This window comes from Calypte anna, chromosome 4, assembly GCF_003957555.1.
Source record: "Calypte anna isolate BGI_N300 chromosome 4, bCalAnn1_v1.p, whole genome shotgun sequence".
Taxonomy (NCBI): Eukaryota; Metazoa; Chordata; class Aves; order Apodiformes; family Trochilidae; genus Calypte; species Calypte anna.
In genome coordinates, this window is record NC_044247.1 from 18219186 (window position 1) to 18238450 (window position 19265).

Below are 19265 nucleotides of genomic sequence, written 5' to 3' on the forward strand. Positions count from 1 at the left end.
ATTGTGATGGACTACCTGGGGAGAATGAAACATGGAATACCTGAGGTACAACTCCCAGGGACTTCCTCAGACTTTCCAAACTGACATCTCTTATATTCTGTCCAGCAATGTAAATATTTCCCTTCTGAGGTTCATAGAAACGAAACAACAACCTCACAATTGTGCTTTTCCTGAAATGGAAAAGAATTGAAGCTGATGTTACTCTCCTGGTTCGCCGTTTACAATCTCCAACCAGAACTGATGTCACAAACAAAAATTAAAAAAAAGTGAAATGCAAGAACAAACACATTTAAGACACAAAATTCTGCATCATTGATTTGGTGTAGTTAGTCCATTTACCCACCCTGACCCACTACCTCCTACAATGGCCACTTTCTTTCCTGCAGGGACCTCAAAAGACACTCCAGCAAGGACTTTCTGCCCCTCAAGGTATTCAAAATGCACATTCTCAAAGGCAATGTCAGCAGTCTGTGGTGTGATCTGCAGGGGTGGAGCCAGCTCTTTGTCCTATTAAAAGAAGAGTGCCACTTTATATGCTGCCCAGAAAGTACCTCAAGCAGTTCAACAAGCTGAACACAGTCCATTTCTTAGCTCAGAAAAAGGCAAACAGACACTGCATCAGCCACACAAGTGAAAGTGGTTTGTTCCTCCTTTCCCCAAATGAAGGCAAAAATTTCTGCTGTAAAAACTCTGCTTCACAATTCCTTTTACGGTGATCAATTCTTCACTCTTTAATTACAAATAAAAATTAAAGCACAAGGCATGAATGCTTGTTAAAAAAAAAAAAAGACCTCAGAACAAACACAGCTTTCAGGAAGCAACTTCTGCTGTCACTAAAAGGCTCTGCAGGAAAAAATTGCACTGGCTGCACTTAAAGGTGAGGCACAAGAGCACCCTTAGACAACATCTTTCTTGAACAGAAATTAAACCTGGAAGGTAACAAGCAGAGCAAAATGATGGCACTGCCAGAGAACAGCCCTATTAAGTGCCCAGATACTTTAGGAAAATAAGCTACTACTTACTTTAATTTTGGTATCTACACTGAGAAGTGTGAACAAGGTGTTCATATCTAGCAGTGCTTGTCTTGTCTCTCTGTACACTGTTCCCAGGAAGTTTAGGGGCAGAGAAAGCTGGAACAGCAATCCATTCACCATTACTAGATCTCCAACAGAAAGGCTGCCTTAAGACAAAATGGATGTGAGAGAATAAGGAGACTTGAAGAGTTGTCTTGTTAGGAAGCACCAAAAGATTAAAAAATAATCAAGTCAATCAAGTGTTGTTTTTTAATCTCATTTCTAAAACCAGATATTTAAATAGTAAACAAAATGCATCCCTAGAAGATTTTATACAGGAAGGTACCTGAAACAAACAGCACTGTTTGTCAGGATTTCACTAAAAGAAGAAAAAAAAAAGCAGCTATAATAGCACCAGGAAAATAAGACAAGCAGCAGATCAGGAAATCCATGGAAAACATCAGCTTGTAAAGTTGTAAACTCCATAGAGAAACATAAAGGGCAGTAAATGAGTTAGAAGGGGAAAATCAGGAAAGCAAGAATCAGGGAAGTCAGTCTTAAGTGCAATTACAGATAAATCTAAATGCTAGAATTTGTCATGATCAGGAGAGGACTTGCACACTGTGTACAACAGAGCTGTGAGAACATCTGGGCAGCTTAATATAAAATATGCTGATCAAGGAGAAACTGGGGATGACAGAGTTGCTAAAGGTAAGTGCCAGGTCAGGTCAGCTGAAACAGGCCTGGAAAGATGATTTAAAGGTGTGTTTCTACCATCCTGCTTAAAGGCTACTCTAAATTTTCTTTAGGACAGCCATAAACTGCACCTGCTGACTTATCCATTCACAGGGTAACTCTTCCCTGTCCTGACATCGCTTAAAAAGAACAAATCAAATGCAAGAAAGACAACATTACATAAAGGTCTGCCCTTCAAACACATCTTGGAAGCTGACAGTGTTCAAACCATCATTATTTTTACTCTAAAACCACATTGCTTTAGCTGAGATTCCTCTCCATACTGCATACACCTACTGTATTATTAGACTATGTTGTGCCTTCCCAAAAAAAGAAGGCTTTATGTAGTAAAAATCATACAAATATAGATTAAAACTAGCATGAGGAAACAATTCTTTTAATCATGTGCCCTTATGAATCTAAGGAAAGTGAAGGACACAGGTAATACTGGAGACAAAACACTTGGGCATACACACAATGGAGAAAAATTCTAAGTCTTGCCAGCACGGGAAGGGAGAAGGGTCAAAAGAAAGGACCTTTGTAGAAGGTTCACACAAGTATCTGTATTTATATAGGTGTCTTTCACAATCCTTCAGCAGAAACTTCCTGAAGTTAAATTTTATTAGGATCTAACTGCTAAACTTTTAAAACGTTTCTAAATAAACTATACTAGTTAATTATTTATATATATAATGAAATTAGTAATACTCCAAGAAGCAGAAATACCCAAAAGCAAGAATACTCAAAATGATCTATCAAATCCACCGTAATTTTAATTAACACCTCTGTTATGGACAAATTAAAGGCTTAGCTTACAGACAGATGACTTACCTGCAACAATGCCCTGGCTAGCAAGCACCATGATGGCTGTTAAGCCAATGCTGAATATAGCACTTTGTCCAAAGTTGAGGAGAGCTAAACTTGAGGTAGTCTTCAGGGAGGCCTTTTCATAAGTCTTCAGGAATTCATCATACCGTTGGGCTTCGTATTTTTCATTATTGAAATACTGTGATACACACAGACACAACAAATGTCACCTTCTCCAGCAGGCTGGGCTGTACATTTCACAAGAAAGTTGAGGATAAAGATCCTACACACACACACACACACACAACCCCTCTTTAACACTTCTGAAGAGAAAAGAAGATAAAAGAACAGTGCACAAAGGCAAAAAACAACCCCAGCATGTTCTGCACTGGGAAGAGAGACATGGAGATGCTCACCATGCTCATATTCTGGTAACAGGGGGTGTCTGTCTTGCAGAACTTCTACCTGATTAACATCAAAACCAAGTATCAGCTGCTACTAGATACTAAAAAGAAAATATATTTACTGTCTCCTGTGTATTAGAAGATCCTTCTCATTGTGAAAGTGGAAAATTCTGTAGAACTTCTCACACTGTGTCTACTTCTGAGTCCTTCCTCCCAGGCAGTTATATCACTTCTCTTTCTAGTACATGCTCTCCAATTAAAACCAGCATAAAATAAGCACAAACCTGGGTGATTTCAAAGCTTTCCAAAGGATTTTTTTAACAGAAGAAGAACCATGAGACCTGCTCTTTCATGTGAACATTGCAGTGAAGTACCACAAACCACAAAGGTAAAAACAGTACATGTGGTCACTTGAGAAGACAACATATTGCAGGCTGACACTGAGAAGACAATTTTGCCAAACAAGTGAAGAGAAGCTTCTACCAGGCTAAGTTACACTGTGCAGAAAGAGATGGTCAAGGTGATTCAGTCATGAAACTTCTCAGCCCATTAACAAATGGGACTTTTTCAAGCTCTGCTAACAACCTTCTCACTACTCTGCCAGTATCATGTAGTTTTCTCCAAATGAATGATGTTTTTAAATATGCTCCTGCTCCAAACACACAGCCCTGTAAAAGATGAATCTTTGGCCTCACTGTCCTTAGGCTGACATAAACCAGACAAAGAGCCCAGTGCTGAAGATGGTTCTTACCTTCACAGTCTCATAATTCAGCAGTGAGTCGATGGCGGCGTTGCCCGCGTCGTTATCTGCTTTGTTCATTTCTATTCGAAACTTTGTCCTGAAAAAGGGAAATTTAACGCAGTCAGGAGTTGAGGCTGAGGCAACACTGAGTCCCCTGAGGACATCCCTTACCTCCACTGTGTGATTCCTATCGTGAAGGCTGCGTAGGCTCCCAGAGTCCCCAGGGTCACCAAAGCGAACTCCGCACCACATCTGTAATACTGGAATATTTAAAACCAAAGGAAAAAAGGTCAGAGGCATTTTCAGGGCTTCACTCCTGCCTCAAAATCCTGATAGCTCAGCCCAAGACAAGAACTCTGAAGGCCCCTCCCTGCTCTGAGCAGCTGAAGACTAAATTCAGGCATAAATTGAAAAGGAAAGGAGCAAGGAGCAGGTAGAGATAAAAAGGCAGGAGATGAAGAACAGTGAGTGTGTAACATCCCACTAGCAAAGTTATTTTTGCCACTCTAAAACATAACTGCTGCTGATCTTTGTCCTGTTAGCACAAGCAAGCATTTGTTTACGTGCTTTTCAGGTGGGTTTTGAATGAGATCTGAAGACTGCAGAAGAAATAAATGGCCTTGCAAAACAATTTATGAAGCATTTTCTCTCCACTTCAGGGTACATCAGGAGAGAAAAGCTGTATGAAGAAAAATTAAAGCATCGTGGCAGGCTGGCTGACAGCAAGCTTGATTTGTAACTTCCAAAGGTTATAAAATTTAACACAATATCAACAGGGGTTTTAACTCACATGGTTAGATTCAGATTTGATTAAGTCCTTCTAAAAAAGAAGGGGTACAAACAAAAATGAGATTCTAGTTTAAGCTACATAATTGAGATTTAGATTTTAGATTTCAAGGACAGTAAGTGTGATTTATAAAAGAAAAATTTTAAATTGATCTTATTTAGCTTAGGCTTCTACTTGCAGGTTTTATGTTCAAGAAGATCATTTTAACTTCTAAGCTCTGGATTAGAAAAGACACATATTAGAAAGGATCCAAAATCCCTCCTCTATCCTCAACACAAAGACACAACATTCCTGGACATTTATGGTCTGCTTCCTCCTTATATACCCAGATATATTTGATCCTCATGTGCACAGTTTATTTTTTTAATATAATGTTTTCAACCATTCTGAAGTAAACCATTAAAACACATCCATTTATGTATCACTGGCTGAAAATAGGTGTTTAAATTTAAACAATTTAAAATAACGTTTGAAAACTGTGGACTGCTCTCCATCACAGCAGCTGCTTTTGCATCCATCTTGTAAATTCTATGATTACTATTATTATTAATAAAACTCAGTAGACTTTGATAAAAGAAAAAATTAGTGTATCAGTCCAAGATGAGACCACCCCACACCATGAATAAACACCACTCACCAGAACTCCACTGACCAGGGCCACTTCAAACATGGTGGGTCCCAGATTAAACACCAGAGCACTGAGAACAAAACTGATGCCTCGTGTTCCTCTGTCAATGGTTTTTGACAGGGCTCCAGTTTGCCTGCTTAGGTGGAATGCCAAATCCAGGTTGTGAAGATGCAGGAAAACATTCTTTGCTATCCTCCTGATTGAATTTTGAGCTACTTTCCCAAATACTGCATTTCTAGCCTCATTAAATAACGCTGCCCCAGCTTTTGAGATACCATCTAAAAAAAAGAAAAGAAAAGAAAGATTAAAAAAAATTTACAAAACGGAAATAATTCTATTTCTAACTTCCCTTCATGCATGAAATTACATTAGTCTCATTCTTTACAAATTTTCAACATTTTTAACTCCAAGGTACTTTATACTTAATTGCCCCAAAACTTCATGCTCTTTTTTCATTCAGAAACCATTGTGCACACATTTTAAATCAGTTTCTTTTGCAGCTCGTTATAAGAAAGGGTAGGATTCATTATCAAGAATCATTCCTATAAACATTATTTAATTTTTTTTAATTGGAATAGCAGAAGCATGGTCACAGAAGGTTGGAGACAGACACCAAGAGTGAAATAACAATGAAATAACCAGCCAGGATGGTGCCCAGAGCAGAGGCAGCAGCTTTGCTGTCCCACTGCCTCCCTGAGGATTTGGGAACCCCACTTACAGCCCACGAGCACAGCAGTTGCCACAGTTGCCACTGTGTTTGGTGCATCCCCAAGGTGCAGGATGTTGCCAGATAACTGGTTGAGGTTGTCCACTGCATATTTAAACATGAAGGGAACCAGTATATTCATGGCCTAAAAGCACAAGAACACCAGTTAGACTGGGGGCATTAAAACATGTCCATGGAGCATGACAATTTTTGCTGAAATTGCTGTACTGTTACATTTAGTTCTTGAGCCACTCAGTGCAGGTGAGATGGCTCTCTTGATTTTAAGCACAGTGTTCTCCATACTATTAAGTCTTTACTCCAGGGACTGCAGAGTTAGTTTGGCTCTCAGTGGCTCCTTTTAATTATCAATTTCTCTCCTAAACAAACTGTACACTGCAGAGGCACTTCAGCTGAGCCTGAGCACTCCATGCAGCAACAGCCAGAGGAGGAAATGAATCAAGGAGCAGACACTGCATGATGCATACTCATAATCCTACTAAATTATGTCATCATTACAGGTTGTTTGCTCTTTGTGATACTGGCACAGCTCAGGCTGAAGAACTAAAGAGCCAACTCCCACATACTGCTAGCCCCAGGTGAATCCAGATGTATGAAACCAAAAAGCTCTGGTGAAGTGGATTAAAGGAGTTCACCTCCCCTTTGTCTCTTCTGATATTTAAATATTACTGAGATATTCAAGTAATGCTTTCCATTTGCAACACACTGTAAATATTTACTTAATACCTACATTAAGCTCCTGCACTCTACAAGGCTGCAGTCTACACATCATTAAAACAGTAGCAGCTTTCAAACAAGACACCCATGTCACATCCACAACCCAACATTTAGTGGTCATTCAGTGGCTTTGTAAGAGCACCAAGACCCAAATGCTTCTCCTCTAACAGTGGTGTCTCCTCTGCATGCAAAAAGCAGGACAGGGGCAGAGACCAACCTCAGGATTCTCCATTTTTACAACTGCAGCATGAGAAAATAATACTGAAAATCTTAGAGAAAACAGAATTCTCAAGTCTTGTTAATGTTCCATTGTTACATCACTGATTCATACTATGAAACAAATTAGAAACTAAATTCATTAAAAATTTAATTTCATATAATTTATAGACTTCCTTTACTCAGACTGCTTCTAACTGTGAAGATTTGAAAACAATGTGTAGGAGTTTTTTTGCAGCTGAGCAAGGATGTTCACACCTACAAGCTTACAATCACAGCAGATGTTAACATACAGGGAGCTGACTTTGCTTAAAGTTACTTTGATGATTTTTCTTCCTTCTTTTTTTTTCCTCTCCAGTATTTGGGAAAAGTTGTGGGTAGATGACAAATTATTCTACATGAGAAGAAACAAAAAACCAAAACAGGTTGAGAAAGCTATTTCAGCTCTCTCCACCAAATGTTTTGTATACCCACTTACATCTCAACTGTATTTAGGGATGTCTGTCAGAGCTGAGAGAAGTCCAGTGAAAAACCTGTAAATTAACTGGATAAAACTAGGCTATAAGTGAAACTCTTTCATCACTTCACTCTAAATTCAAACTGAAGACAGGTTTTTAGTATTTGTAACTAACCCAGTATCAAATATTCCCAGTGGTACAAGCTACTGTAAGGAGTGGCAGAAAAGTACTTCTTTAAAAAGGGGAACTGGAGTTTTGAAAGCACTTATTTTATCTATAGGATCAAAGAAAAAAAAATTAAGATTCTTTTTATTGGTCTGTCCTGTTAATTTTTAAAGACTGTTTAAGGCATAAGTTTTAAATGCAAATAAGAAAGGAATCCATCTTCTCTTCCCCCCTTGAGTCTCCCATATGAAATACAATAAATAAGAAAAAAACCTTACTAAATTCTCAATACAGCATAATCTAAGCAACTCCTGAGAGGAGACAGATGAGATTTGAGGGCATCTAGCTGAGATTATTACTGCTTGGTTTGGGACTTAACAAACCAGGTGAAAGATCAGGTCCTACTTCAGATACATTCTTCTGAAATTTATCCAGAGCCATTCAGCAACAGTTCCTCTTTTAATAGATGGGAATTATGGAAACCTCCATAAAAAATAAAAGAAAAAGGACCCGAGGTCAGCACTATCTGCAGAAAGCCAACAAATACCATCAAAGCAGCAGCAATGTCTGAGAACTTCAATTACAGAGAGCAGAGGCCAGGGCACTGCCATTACATGTTTAAACCCTAAGCATCGAGCCCCACAAAGAACTGAGGATGTTTTACCAAAGGTTTTGAATCTTTACAATACTGAAATTCAAGTTCTATCCCCCCCAGCCTCAGTATAATAATAATAATAATATAAAAAAAACCCAAACAAAACCCAAACTTTCCCTCTGGAGCTCAAAATATGGGTGGCATTTAATTCCTGATGAAGACAAAACCACTACATGCATGTTACAGTGCTGAGCACCACAGCAAAATGCAGGTTTTCCTGGCACAGACCACTCAGCAGAAAATAAAAGTTTTGTAATGCAGATTGTCCTGATTTGCTGCAGATTCTCACAGATCCCTCTGCAGGGATTTTACTCTTCAGGACACTGTGCTCCACTACAGGTAGTTCAGAAATAGAATGACAGAGATATTTTAAAGCCCATTTAAAGAAAAAGATTTATTCTTCAAATTGAAGTTCTCCAGTCACAATTAATTTAGCAGGTAACAGCCTACAATTTTGCAGAAATGTCTTCTTTTAAATCAATATAATTCTACCCAATAGAGTTTTAAATGAAATTTAAAACCTGGTTGCAGGTTATAGTTGTTCTCACTCCTGGAGGGTAAAGCCTGAATAAGAACAAGGCAGCATGATATTGCATTTAATTAGCAATCAAGGCAGTCTGCTTTCCAGTCATATTAAAAAAAAAAAAAAAAAAGTGAAGTTAATCTTACAAGGTTTATAGCAAGAGGGATGAGAGGCCATTATTAGAAATAGGTCTTTCCTACTTAATTTGTTAATTCAGTGAGATCACATTCACATTAATGGAAGCAAAGCATCCACCCTCTACACAAACTCACAGCTACCTCTCCATGGCCCAGATTTGCTGGCACAGAACAAAAAGCTTTGAGCACACCTGGGTGTTCCCTGTGAAAAGCCACCATACAAAACCATTGTCTTACACAAGAGGTTTTCCCCCCTTTTCCTAAAAGCTTGGTAACAGTTCCCACTAAAAAGCCCCCTTTAAGATAAATCTGCAAGTTTTCTCTTTATAATTTTGAATTAATAGCTTACCCCTGCCTGAATTTACTGGAAAGCAAATACAGAACCCATGAACTCATCCCAATTCAGTCGCTCACATTTAACAGCACGTTCTGCTCTAATGCATCATGCTTAAATGAATTTTTTTTTTTTAAAATGACTGCACTGTTTTGAGCTAACAATGCATCATCCTCTCTATTCCCTTGTGGGACTACACTACTTTTAAAGCAAACAGTCTTATCTTTCATTTTGCTCTTCCCAGTATTTTTTGTTTAATAAAGATGATGGATTAGTGACAGGCTGAGCCCCAACATGATAAAACTGGTCTACAGTGAACTCTCCTCTTGCCAATAATTCAATGAAAAACGTTGACAGGAAGATGACTGAATTTATCTCTGGACCAATGTAAATGTACACATCCAACAACTCCACTTGTGGAAATATAAGCAGAAATCTCCAGCCCTTATGGAGATATAACTGCTAAAGGAGATAACAAATCTGGTTCAAAACAGGGAAGAAGCATCTGGCTTGATGCCTTCGTTGGATTTAATGACAACTGGAAACATGCTTTTTTCCAGTAAGAGGAAAAAAATTATTAAAAAACCCTTTCCACGTGAAACTTCTCAAAAATCTAACAGTTTCTGAAGGTTTATTGTAATGACCTAACTCCATCTGAGCCCTTAAAAAGGACTCAAACACCACGACCACAGGTACACACTAGCTGATCAGACAGATACCATCCTTGCAGACAGACAAAACTCACAACACTGGTGTCCTGCCTCCTTACCCAAACCATTTCTTCTCCTTAAACTTCCAGAATCAGCAGTCAGCAGAAATGCAGAGAAGTCTGCAAGACTTCTCTGGCTCCTGAATAACACACGCATGGGCTGTGACCCAGAGGCCAAACCCTTTCCAGGCTGACAGAGGTGACAAGCCCTCTTGTCACATTCATGTGTTTCACCCTGCTTCTCAGAAGCCCCAGCACTTTTTTTTTTTATTTGTGCCACAGCAGATAAAGGGAAGAAACAGGAAAGTAAAGCTGCACTTACTCAACGTGTACCCCAGCAGAGATGACAAAAAAAAATGCAAGAGGGAACGTGGAAAATGAAAAACAGAGATGGAGAGCCTGATGAAACTGAGCAGGCTAATCTGTGTCTAAAAACATAGATAATGCCTTGTGCACTCCTCTTATCTTCCTGTCACATCTTTCAGATTGCACACATCTAGATAGGCTATAAATATTTTAAGATAAAAATTTAAAGCGTGTCATAACACAACAAATCTTCCAAAGACAAAAAAAAAAGATGGTGTTAGCCCTAAAGCAGACTCCATCCTGTCAGCTCCTAGTCATAAAAACCCCATACAAACAGCTCACTTTCAAGGCTAACAACACTACTAGTGGTTACATGCAGACAAAAAGAACCAAAAATCACAATAATTTGTTTAGTGACAGGCAACTGGGCCCCACAAAAGGAGTCAAGACAGATTGTTACTGCAGGCTCTTCAGCAGCTGCATGCACAGTGGCTCTTGTTTTGAAATTGAATTTTACTGAACTGGAAGATTTAAAGAGACAAATTGTTTCTCAAGCAGCAGGATAGGATCTCCAGCTTGTTTTGTGGATAAGTAAAGCCCAATCAAAATGGTTGTGAACTCCAAGAAATTGGCCAAAAAGGCTTACAAAAGTATTTCTTACTGGGGAAGGTGCCCAGCAGCAGACATCATGGTCACACAGTTCTCTATGCAAAACCCCTAAAAACAACCATAGACAAAAGTCATAATAAGGTTGTAAATCTTTCAGATGCAGAAAAGTTCATAGTGAACCAAAAAAAAAATACCATGTCAGGACTGCAGTGAGGAGAAAGACATGCTGGAATTCTTGTGCTGCCACAACTATAGAGCAGGGAAACTTCAACAAACTGCTTGTGTGGTCTATCAAGTACATTTTAATTAACCTCACAAGCAATCAGAACAAAGAGCTCCCAAACGGGATAATGAGGCAACTGCACAGGATTATACATGGTCCAGGTAAACTAATTTGTATTTAATTTTCTCTAGGACAAAGTGACCTTTAGTTTGCTCTGGAAGAAAAGCAGATGTTCCAGGCTCACAGATATGACAACAGCTCTGTAACAAACTATGCTGTGTCACTTATGCCACAGAAACTACTCTGCATGTGTGAAGTACAGTGAAATTTCAGAAAATTGGTCCCACAAAGGAACAGTGGACACAGCTCAGCTGATGAGGGGTGTCTTGCTAAACAGCAGTTACCTGAAAATGTTGGAGTTGTAACACAGCTTTGTTAGGACAGAAGGAGAACAAAACAAAGAACATTAGTAAAGGATTGCTAGGAGACATCCACAAAATTTTCCACCCCAGTCAGTTATAATATATGTTCTGTAGAGAGCTTACTGTGTGTTTTCCCAGTGAAATCCTTGTTTCCCAAAGCAAACACTCTCACAAAACACTTCTGCATTAACAGGCAGAAAAAAAACCTTAAAACCTTGGCAAAACTCAACAGGTTTTCTGCTCTTCTTCTGGGAATCTGCTCACATAGAAATATCAAGACAAGACTGGAGCTCAAATCCCCTTTTCCATAGCACAGCAAGAGCTGATTCCACCACATTGCTCAAGTTCAGAAGTGAGAAGGGGCACAGAGCTGTGAAGAAATCTTGTTTGACAGACACAGCACCACACAAGAAGAGAAGATCTGTCTGTGAGCAAACTTTAGCCCACATTCCCCCATAACTTATGATGGAAATGATTAATTGTCAAGGGAAAATCCTGGACTAAACTCATGTCAGCAACAGAAATCAAAATTCTGATCATCATCATTATCATCTCCCTAAGCACATGCATGCACATCACAGGCATCCACACCCTGTTAAAGTATCCAAGCTGTTATTTCTAGTACTATATGCTCCTAATAGAGGAAGCAGACATCTTAAGATTGTAAATGCCTTACATAATAAAAAAGAAAATTATTCCTTGTGTCAACTCCAATGGAGCATCTCTTCTTACCTTTGCACTTGCTAGAAACCCCAGAGAGATGACCACTCTGGCTCTCAGGTCTGGTCTGTCTTTGGGCCACACGTAAGAAAACATGGCTCTGATAATCTTTTTGGCATCTATCTCTTTCAGCTAGTGAAAAAAACAAAGACATCACATTACAAAGGGGCTGCAGGAAGCAAAATAACAGTATAAATAAGAAAGAATTTCATACTTTCAGATCACTTCTGTATTTTATTTGATAGGCAATAGACACTCGACAATGTCTGAGGCTAGGACTGCATGTTAAAATTTCAAGTTGTAAGATTTTAGGTTTTATGCCCATGACATGCTGTTAAAACAGATGAATTGTTCTTAATTCACACATCCTCAAGAATGCAAGTGTAGATAGCTGGAAGTGGAATGCTGAGAAAGCCACAATTCACCACAGTTGAAACATTTCACAGAACAAATAAACTGAGCCTTCTCTTTTGTCTTCTCAAGATTTCAGTACAAAACGCAAGGGCTTGCTATTTCTTCTTTGGAAGCTGTTTTAACACAGCACAGAAACAGAGGGAAAATGTGAAAAATAAAAGAAATAATGAACAAAAAGACTGAGGCAAGAAGGAAGCCTGAAGAGTCTACAATAAACGTAAGCAGTTTGGGGACCAAATCAGTTCAGTGAGTCACAGCAAAATACAGGATTTAAAATAAATCACTAGCATTACAGCAACTCCAACACATCCCTGAAACTGAACACTTAGGCTGATATATAAATTGAACTGAATATAAATTTCAGCTCAGGTGATTTGGTTGCATTACCACAAATGTAAGCATTTCCAACAACCACTTTCATAGATTTTGGTCACCTTATAACTTTTGCAAAGAAGTGACAAATATTCTTATTCTGCCCATGTCTTTTTAGGGCATGTTTTCAGAAGCCTAAAGGACAGTCCTTCAAAAGGGGTTCAATGAAGTTAAGACCACCAGCAAGAAAACTATTCTATTCAGCTTCCACTTCATCTAACAGGATGACCCCCAAAACTGGGTGATCAGCTTCAGGAGGCAGGAGCTGTACATGGCCACACACCACCCAAACTGATTACAACAATTTTTAAATGAATTCTTCAAATAGGTTCTCCTTTTCCAAACTTTGAATTTTGCTCTAAACAAGACTACAATCCAGTTAACAGGTCTTGAGAAATATTGTGGTTACTGGTTTGGGGTGCTTTGGTTTGGCATCTTTTTGTTGGTGGTGGTTTTGGTTGTTTTTTACAGAAATACAGGTTATTTTACAGATGATAGATACCTGCATCACTTACACTTGAGCTATATTCCACTCCCAAGCTAAATCTATTATCTGAAGCCTAAACCCTGCTCCCCAGTTGAGAATACAACATGTGCAGTAACATACAGCACGAGTATCAACAACTCATTTTTCTGCCTTGGCAACGTTGGGTTAATTTGAAAGACACCAAAGTTATCAAAAGCTGAAGGGAGGGCAGCAAGCAGCAGCTAATCTCTCCATTTCAGGCAATACCTTGCAGTGGGGGAAGGCAGGGTGGGAAACAAGCCCACACCTTTTAAAGACGAGTTTTCATTAAGGAAGTGGGTAGAAAGGGGGAGTGTTACAATATATTGTAATGTTGCCCTCACTGGATTGTGTGCTTTAGATGCTCCTCAACTCTGAAGGGTAAAACAAATTACAGTAGAAATTCTCTGGTAAGGTCCAGTGCAAATGAGCAAGAAAGGAGAGTGCTGTTAAAAGGTAAGATTGCTGAGGAAACCAGGGAAGCCAATCCTGCAAATGTGAGCTTTTAAAAGCACCAGAAAATTCAGCTCAGTGTCAAAGCTTCAAAGAAAACCAAGGGGTAAGAGATAATGGATTTTGTCAACAGTTGCAAATGTGTTGGAGCACTACACAGCACAAGCACGTTTCAAACGAGGTTTAAAAACTGGATATGTGGAAAATTTGTAAGGAAAGAGAGGGCACAGAATGGTTTCCCTTGTGTCCTACCCCATTCAGGAGACAGAGGTATCTGCTGCAGCATACACATGAATCTTTCCATTTGAGTCAGGGATATGCATAAATAACAGTTCAAACATTTGAAAAACATCTTTGATCACCACTTACAGGTTAAAAGGAAGTTAAAAAAAATGGTATTGCATTAACACAAAAGATACCAGTGAGACCAGAGCAGTTCTAATTACATGTTGCTATTGGCTAGTCAGGCTTTGCACAGAAAAGCTATTAAAAAGAATGAAGTACATTGGGTGCAAACAAGGAATCTATTTCTCTTTCTTCATGGCTCTGAACAGTGACAGAAGTAAAGCTGCTCAGAAAAAAAAAAAAAAAAAGTCAGAAGGCAGCCAGCCATTTGCCAAAGGCCTTGCAAAGGAACAAGATGAAATATCAAAGGAGATGCAAAATGCACACATATTACATCAAAGTTTACCATGAAATAAATGTTACTGTTGTACAGAAACATGAGTTGAATATGGTTTAAATGTGCAAGTGGCAACATTAAGAATTACAAGGAGCAATCTGTTCAATGGACTCAGGCCCTTTTTTGATTCTCTGTGGTATATAAAAAGGTTAAGGGATGCATTTCTTTTACCTTCTTTAAAGTGGAAGTGATGTTGTATATTTTCTTCCAAGGCCTATTTCTACAGAAATGGAAGCAACAGCATTATAAATCTAATATGGCAGGGAACAAAGAAGAAAAGCCTTTTCTTTCTGAATGCAGCATGTTTTTACAACACACTATCAAACACAGAAGACTATTTGCAAGGAACGAGCACGGACCATCTTCCTTTTCCCCTGACCAATCCCATCCAGGTTCTGGACTTTTTAAAATATCTGAAAGGGCAGAGGGTGGGGGGGGAGTCATAATTCCTCTTCACAATCTCCAAGATTACTGAGTATTGCAAAGCATGCGCTGGGCTGACCCTGTGACTCTCCAGATGGAGGCTGTGCCAGGATGATGAGCTATCAGAAGCATGAAGGAAGAAAATAGCAGTTTGACTTGCATTTAGGCTGTCATTGCTCATGAATAAAAGACCCAGTTCTGGCTCCCTGTGTACTCACTCACAAAACTGTCTCATCCCCCTTATTGTACTAGCAGAAGCTGCCTTACAGCTGCACCAGGTTATTCTGCAGACTCTGAGCAGCTTCCTCCTCCCCTGCTCTTTTGCCTCTTTGCAGCATTCAATTTTCCAGCCTCAGCCCATTTCTCTCACCACCTCTGGAGCTCCTGAACACCCCGAGGAACTGATGCAGTTTATGAAACTGGCAGAAAACTCTTTTCAGTGTTTGTTGCAGGGTTTCATCTCAGCAATGAGAGTCAGATACACCTACAAACTCAGGAGCATGAGAAAAAGCATGGCTAAGGAAATAATTTTTTATTACAGCAGGAAGCATTTAGATTGTTTCAGCCCATGATGTGCAGCTTGCTGGGAGTGAAGCAGCAGGCACTGCTTGGCAAGGAAGGGACACCTTATTTTCAGGTAGATCACACCAGCTCACTAACCAACCATTCAGTGACTTATGTAGTAAAATAAAAAGGTCAAGAAAGAGCTGGGATTCCAGTCCTGGAAGATGCCCATCACATACAAAGGGGTTCTGTTGAAAACTGTCTTGCTGGCTTTATTTTAAGCTATGAAATTCCCTCTTGCTGCCAAAGCATAGATTTTGGTAGCATCTCTCCTGACTCCTGCCTCCAGAACAAACAGGTTTGGTTGCAATGAAAGAAAACATTTATGTGAAAATTTAAGAGGAAATCCTAGGTTTAACTCTTCAGGTTCTTTACAGATGGGGCTGTAGAAAAGAAATTGTCAGAGCAGCTAAGCAGGAGCAAACCAGCCCTGAAAGACCTGGATTTGGCACCAAAATTTCAGTATGTCATCAGTATGGTCTTTACTAATTTTAGGAAGATCCTGCCCAAGTTTGAACAAGTTCTGATCATCAGACAGAATCATGCTGCAAATACATGGATCAACAGAAATAAGTCTGCACAGAAAGTGAGAAAATGAAAGTCAGGTAAACTCAAGAGCTTTGATTTTGCAATTTTAATCATGCCAAGTTTATATTGTGTTGTTTTCACCAAAAGCTTTTCTTACTTTCTAACAGTAATCATTTGGTCTAAGAAAAGATACTGCTACTCCTTATATACTCATCATAATTATTTTAACATATGCTTCCTGAATATAAACACAGTCAAAATATATTGAATGCAATAACATTAAATCAAATAAAAGTACATGCAGTTTAATTACTTCTCTCCCCCCTCACTCCAAGTGCAATTTTACCAAAGGATGCACTAAGTTGTGTGTGCACAGCCTGATTTCTACCATTCTGAATGCCAAATCATCAGTCACAAAAAATAATAACAAACCAGGATATGTTACACTAGAACATCATTTCCATAAAACACAGCTAAAAAGCACAGGCCAATTTCAACGGAGATGATGATCACAATTTTTGGTCTAAAAAGCAATAGTGATAAAGTGATTTTTTTACCCCTTCCTTTGGATCTGTGTGAAGTCCTCCACCTGCATGGCCATGCCAACACATTCTCTTCTCTATGAGTTGCCACCTCGGGAGGATCTGTGTGAAAATGAAAAGTGAATTTGCAAGGAACCTCAGGAAATATGCATGTAGAAACCAACAGAAAGCACAGTAACTCATCTGTTTTCCCTCCCTCATCTTCCAACTCTATCAGCTTTCTTTAATAAGAAAAAAAAAAATGTGCCATGCTTAAGGAAACAACAGTAAGAAAGGGACTACAAATCTGTAGTATAGCAAGGAGCAGATTCCAAGCAGCCAGGAGACAGCAGATCCTTAAATACTTCAGTTAGGAAGACAACTAAAAAGTGGAAAGTGAAGAACACTGAAAAGAAACTGAAGTTTTGTAGGACAACTGCACTCAGGTACATTATCATATACAGTGGAACACATTTAAGCAATAATAACCTTTCTGTGTACCTAGAGAGTAACTTCACCTGGGGGGCAAAAAAATAGATAAATCCACTTCAGACTTCTCTTTCCCACCAGGAAGAGAATGACCTCCTGGTGCCATCTGATAGGCACAATTTAACCTGCTCCACAGCCTCTGCTGAAATCCTGTACAGCTGCAGTTAGGAAAAGCATCTGCTTTTTAAAAACAAATACTCACTTCTCTTAGCATGTGGCCAAGCTGCCCTGCTCAATAAATATGGAGAAAATTTCTGAACTGCACGTAGAAGGACTAAAAAATAATAACTCACTACCACTGGGTGTTTCCCCAGGTTCAATTTCAGAATGCCTGTCACAAACAATAAATGTGTTACAGCTATTCCAAAAGAGTCTGTATTTTGTTGAAAAGATTTGCTACATGTTGACAGTTTCCAAGTTCATTATGTAAAATCAGACCTCACAGGAACAAGAGCCTGACATCCTGGCACTCAAAATGGTAATAAGTTTCCATGGTTCCTTGATATTCCATAACTTAAGCAGAATTTTGCAATAATAAAGTCCTACATACTCACAGCTCACAGTTCACTGGTATTTTCTGTGCCTGGTAACAACAATCTAAGTATCAACACACAAACCCTACATTTTTAAGACCTATTCCTTATAAGTTATTGTATTACCATTACTTTCTAGAGATTCAAAAGGATTTCTCCAGGAGAGTGCAACAAGTCTGGAGCTTCTAAGCAAAATATCTCTTTCTCTAGATGCTCCCAGGGCTTGAGTTTCCTCTGACCTGCAAGTAGGAAGAAAACCGATTTGTACCTACCTCTGAAGGCTCTAACAATGGCCTTGAATAATCTCCTCCCAGACTGTGCCATGATCTTTGCTTGCTAATTGGTGGAATCTACAGAAAAGAGAGGGGAAGTGAAAATAGATTCATGCAGAACATGCACTTCACATTCAGAGAATATTCATCTAGCTTATGTAAACAAGCCTAACATGGAACCAAGGCAGATGGCTTTGGTTTTTAACAATTGATGACAGAAAAAGAATACTGGTGGGGAGCAGCTGTAAAATAAATTACATTCAACCATTAAAAATGCCAAGTGACAACAAACCTTTCCCTTCTTTGAATCCCCATTCCCATCAGACATTGTTCCTTTTGTACCATGGAAGCCCAAAGTTTTCCCTTTCCTCTCATTTTAATTTTTTCTCCCAGGTTGTCTTCTGGTTTCTTTCAAATATTCTTTTGTTCCATTTCTCATTATGAATTGTTATTTTTATGCTGATGGGTTCTGCCAGTTCCAGTTCCTCTCAGCTGAGTGCATGCCACACTTGTCTCACAGAGCACACAGCTCAGCACAGCTACAGCTCTTGCCTATCAGACAAAACACCCAATATTCAGAGATCTATCAATTAATCTTGAATAGACTACACTGCTGGGCACTGAGTGTGGCATGCTGCACATGTGACATGGAAAGCAGTTTATTTTCCAAAGGAGTGTCCAAGGGTCATTTAATTCCCTTGGATGGAGTAGCTGGTAGTGCTTCCCAAGTGGCCAAAAAAGGACTTCTCTTCTGGTTAGCAATGACAGTGCCACATCATCTGTGATCCTCAATATTAAATCTTTTACTGCTCTGCTGCAGTATTAACCACACACCTCACACTATATAAAAATCACTGCCACAGGGCAGTGAACTCCTCCACCAAAGAACTCCTCCTCAGCCCCAGGCAAAGGACAAATGGCAATAAAGAAAAAAAGAAAGAACATGAAAAAGGGTATTTTTAACCCTGACAAACAGCAACACTGTCATATACTTCATATCTTCTGCTAAAAATTCCCTTCCTCTTGTCCCAAGACAAACACCATGTTGTTTGATTTTAAAGAAAATTAAGATTGTTCCCTCACAAGTCACCACGTGGGACCTGCGGATTTCAAATATTTTTATTAAATGACATTAAACACAGAGTAGACACTGGAATGATACATTTTGCAATTAGTGAAGCTAACTGGCCTGGGTGAACTGCCCTGATGCTTCCAGGACCTGGAAAATGAAGGAGCTGCATTTCTAAGGCATTTCATGGCAGATCCACTCATAATCTCACAGTTTCAGCCCGGAGGATCCCATCCACAGGAACACACTCTCCATACGAACAGTGACAGTTTCATAAGCAGAAAATACACTTTCCCTCCCTACAACTCTCTCCCAGTAGATAAAAGGTTACAAAGGAAAAGGGATACTTGAACCTTATTGCAACAGATAAAAGTAGCACGTTACTGCTTTAAAGGAGCAAGTCCTG

At 39.2% G+C, this 19265-nt stretch overlaps 1 protein-coding gene across 1 annotated transcript in view; it reads right to left on the reverse strand.

Annotated features, from left to right (window-relative positions):
• ABCB7 (ATP binding cassette subfamily B member 7) overlaps nt 1-19265 on the reverse strand; it is a 38790-nt gene that overhangs the window by 14072 nt on the left and 5453 nt on the right. The window contains exons 2-12 of the mRNA XM_030448876.1: nt 17791-17868; nt 16533-16619; nt 12047-12166; nt 5835-5967; nt 5126-5394; nt 3873-3961; nt 3711-3798; nt 2580-2754; nt 1023-1180; nt 344-507; nt 41-170 (exon numbers count right to left, since the gene is read on the reverse strand). Of these exons, the coding sequence (XP_030304736.1) occupies nt 41-170; nt 344-507; nt 1023-1180; nt 2580-2754; nt 3711-3798; nt 3873-3961; nt 5126-5394; nt 5835-5967; nt 12047-12166; nt 16533-16619; nt 17791-17868 (1491 nt within the window). The remainder of the gene's footprint in view (nt 1-40; nt 171-343; nt 508-1022; nt 1181-2579; nt 2755-3710; nt 3799-3872; nt 3962-5125; nt 5395-5834; nt 5968-12046; nt 12167-16532; nt 16620-17790; nt 17869-19265) is intronic.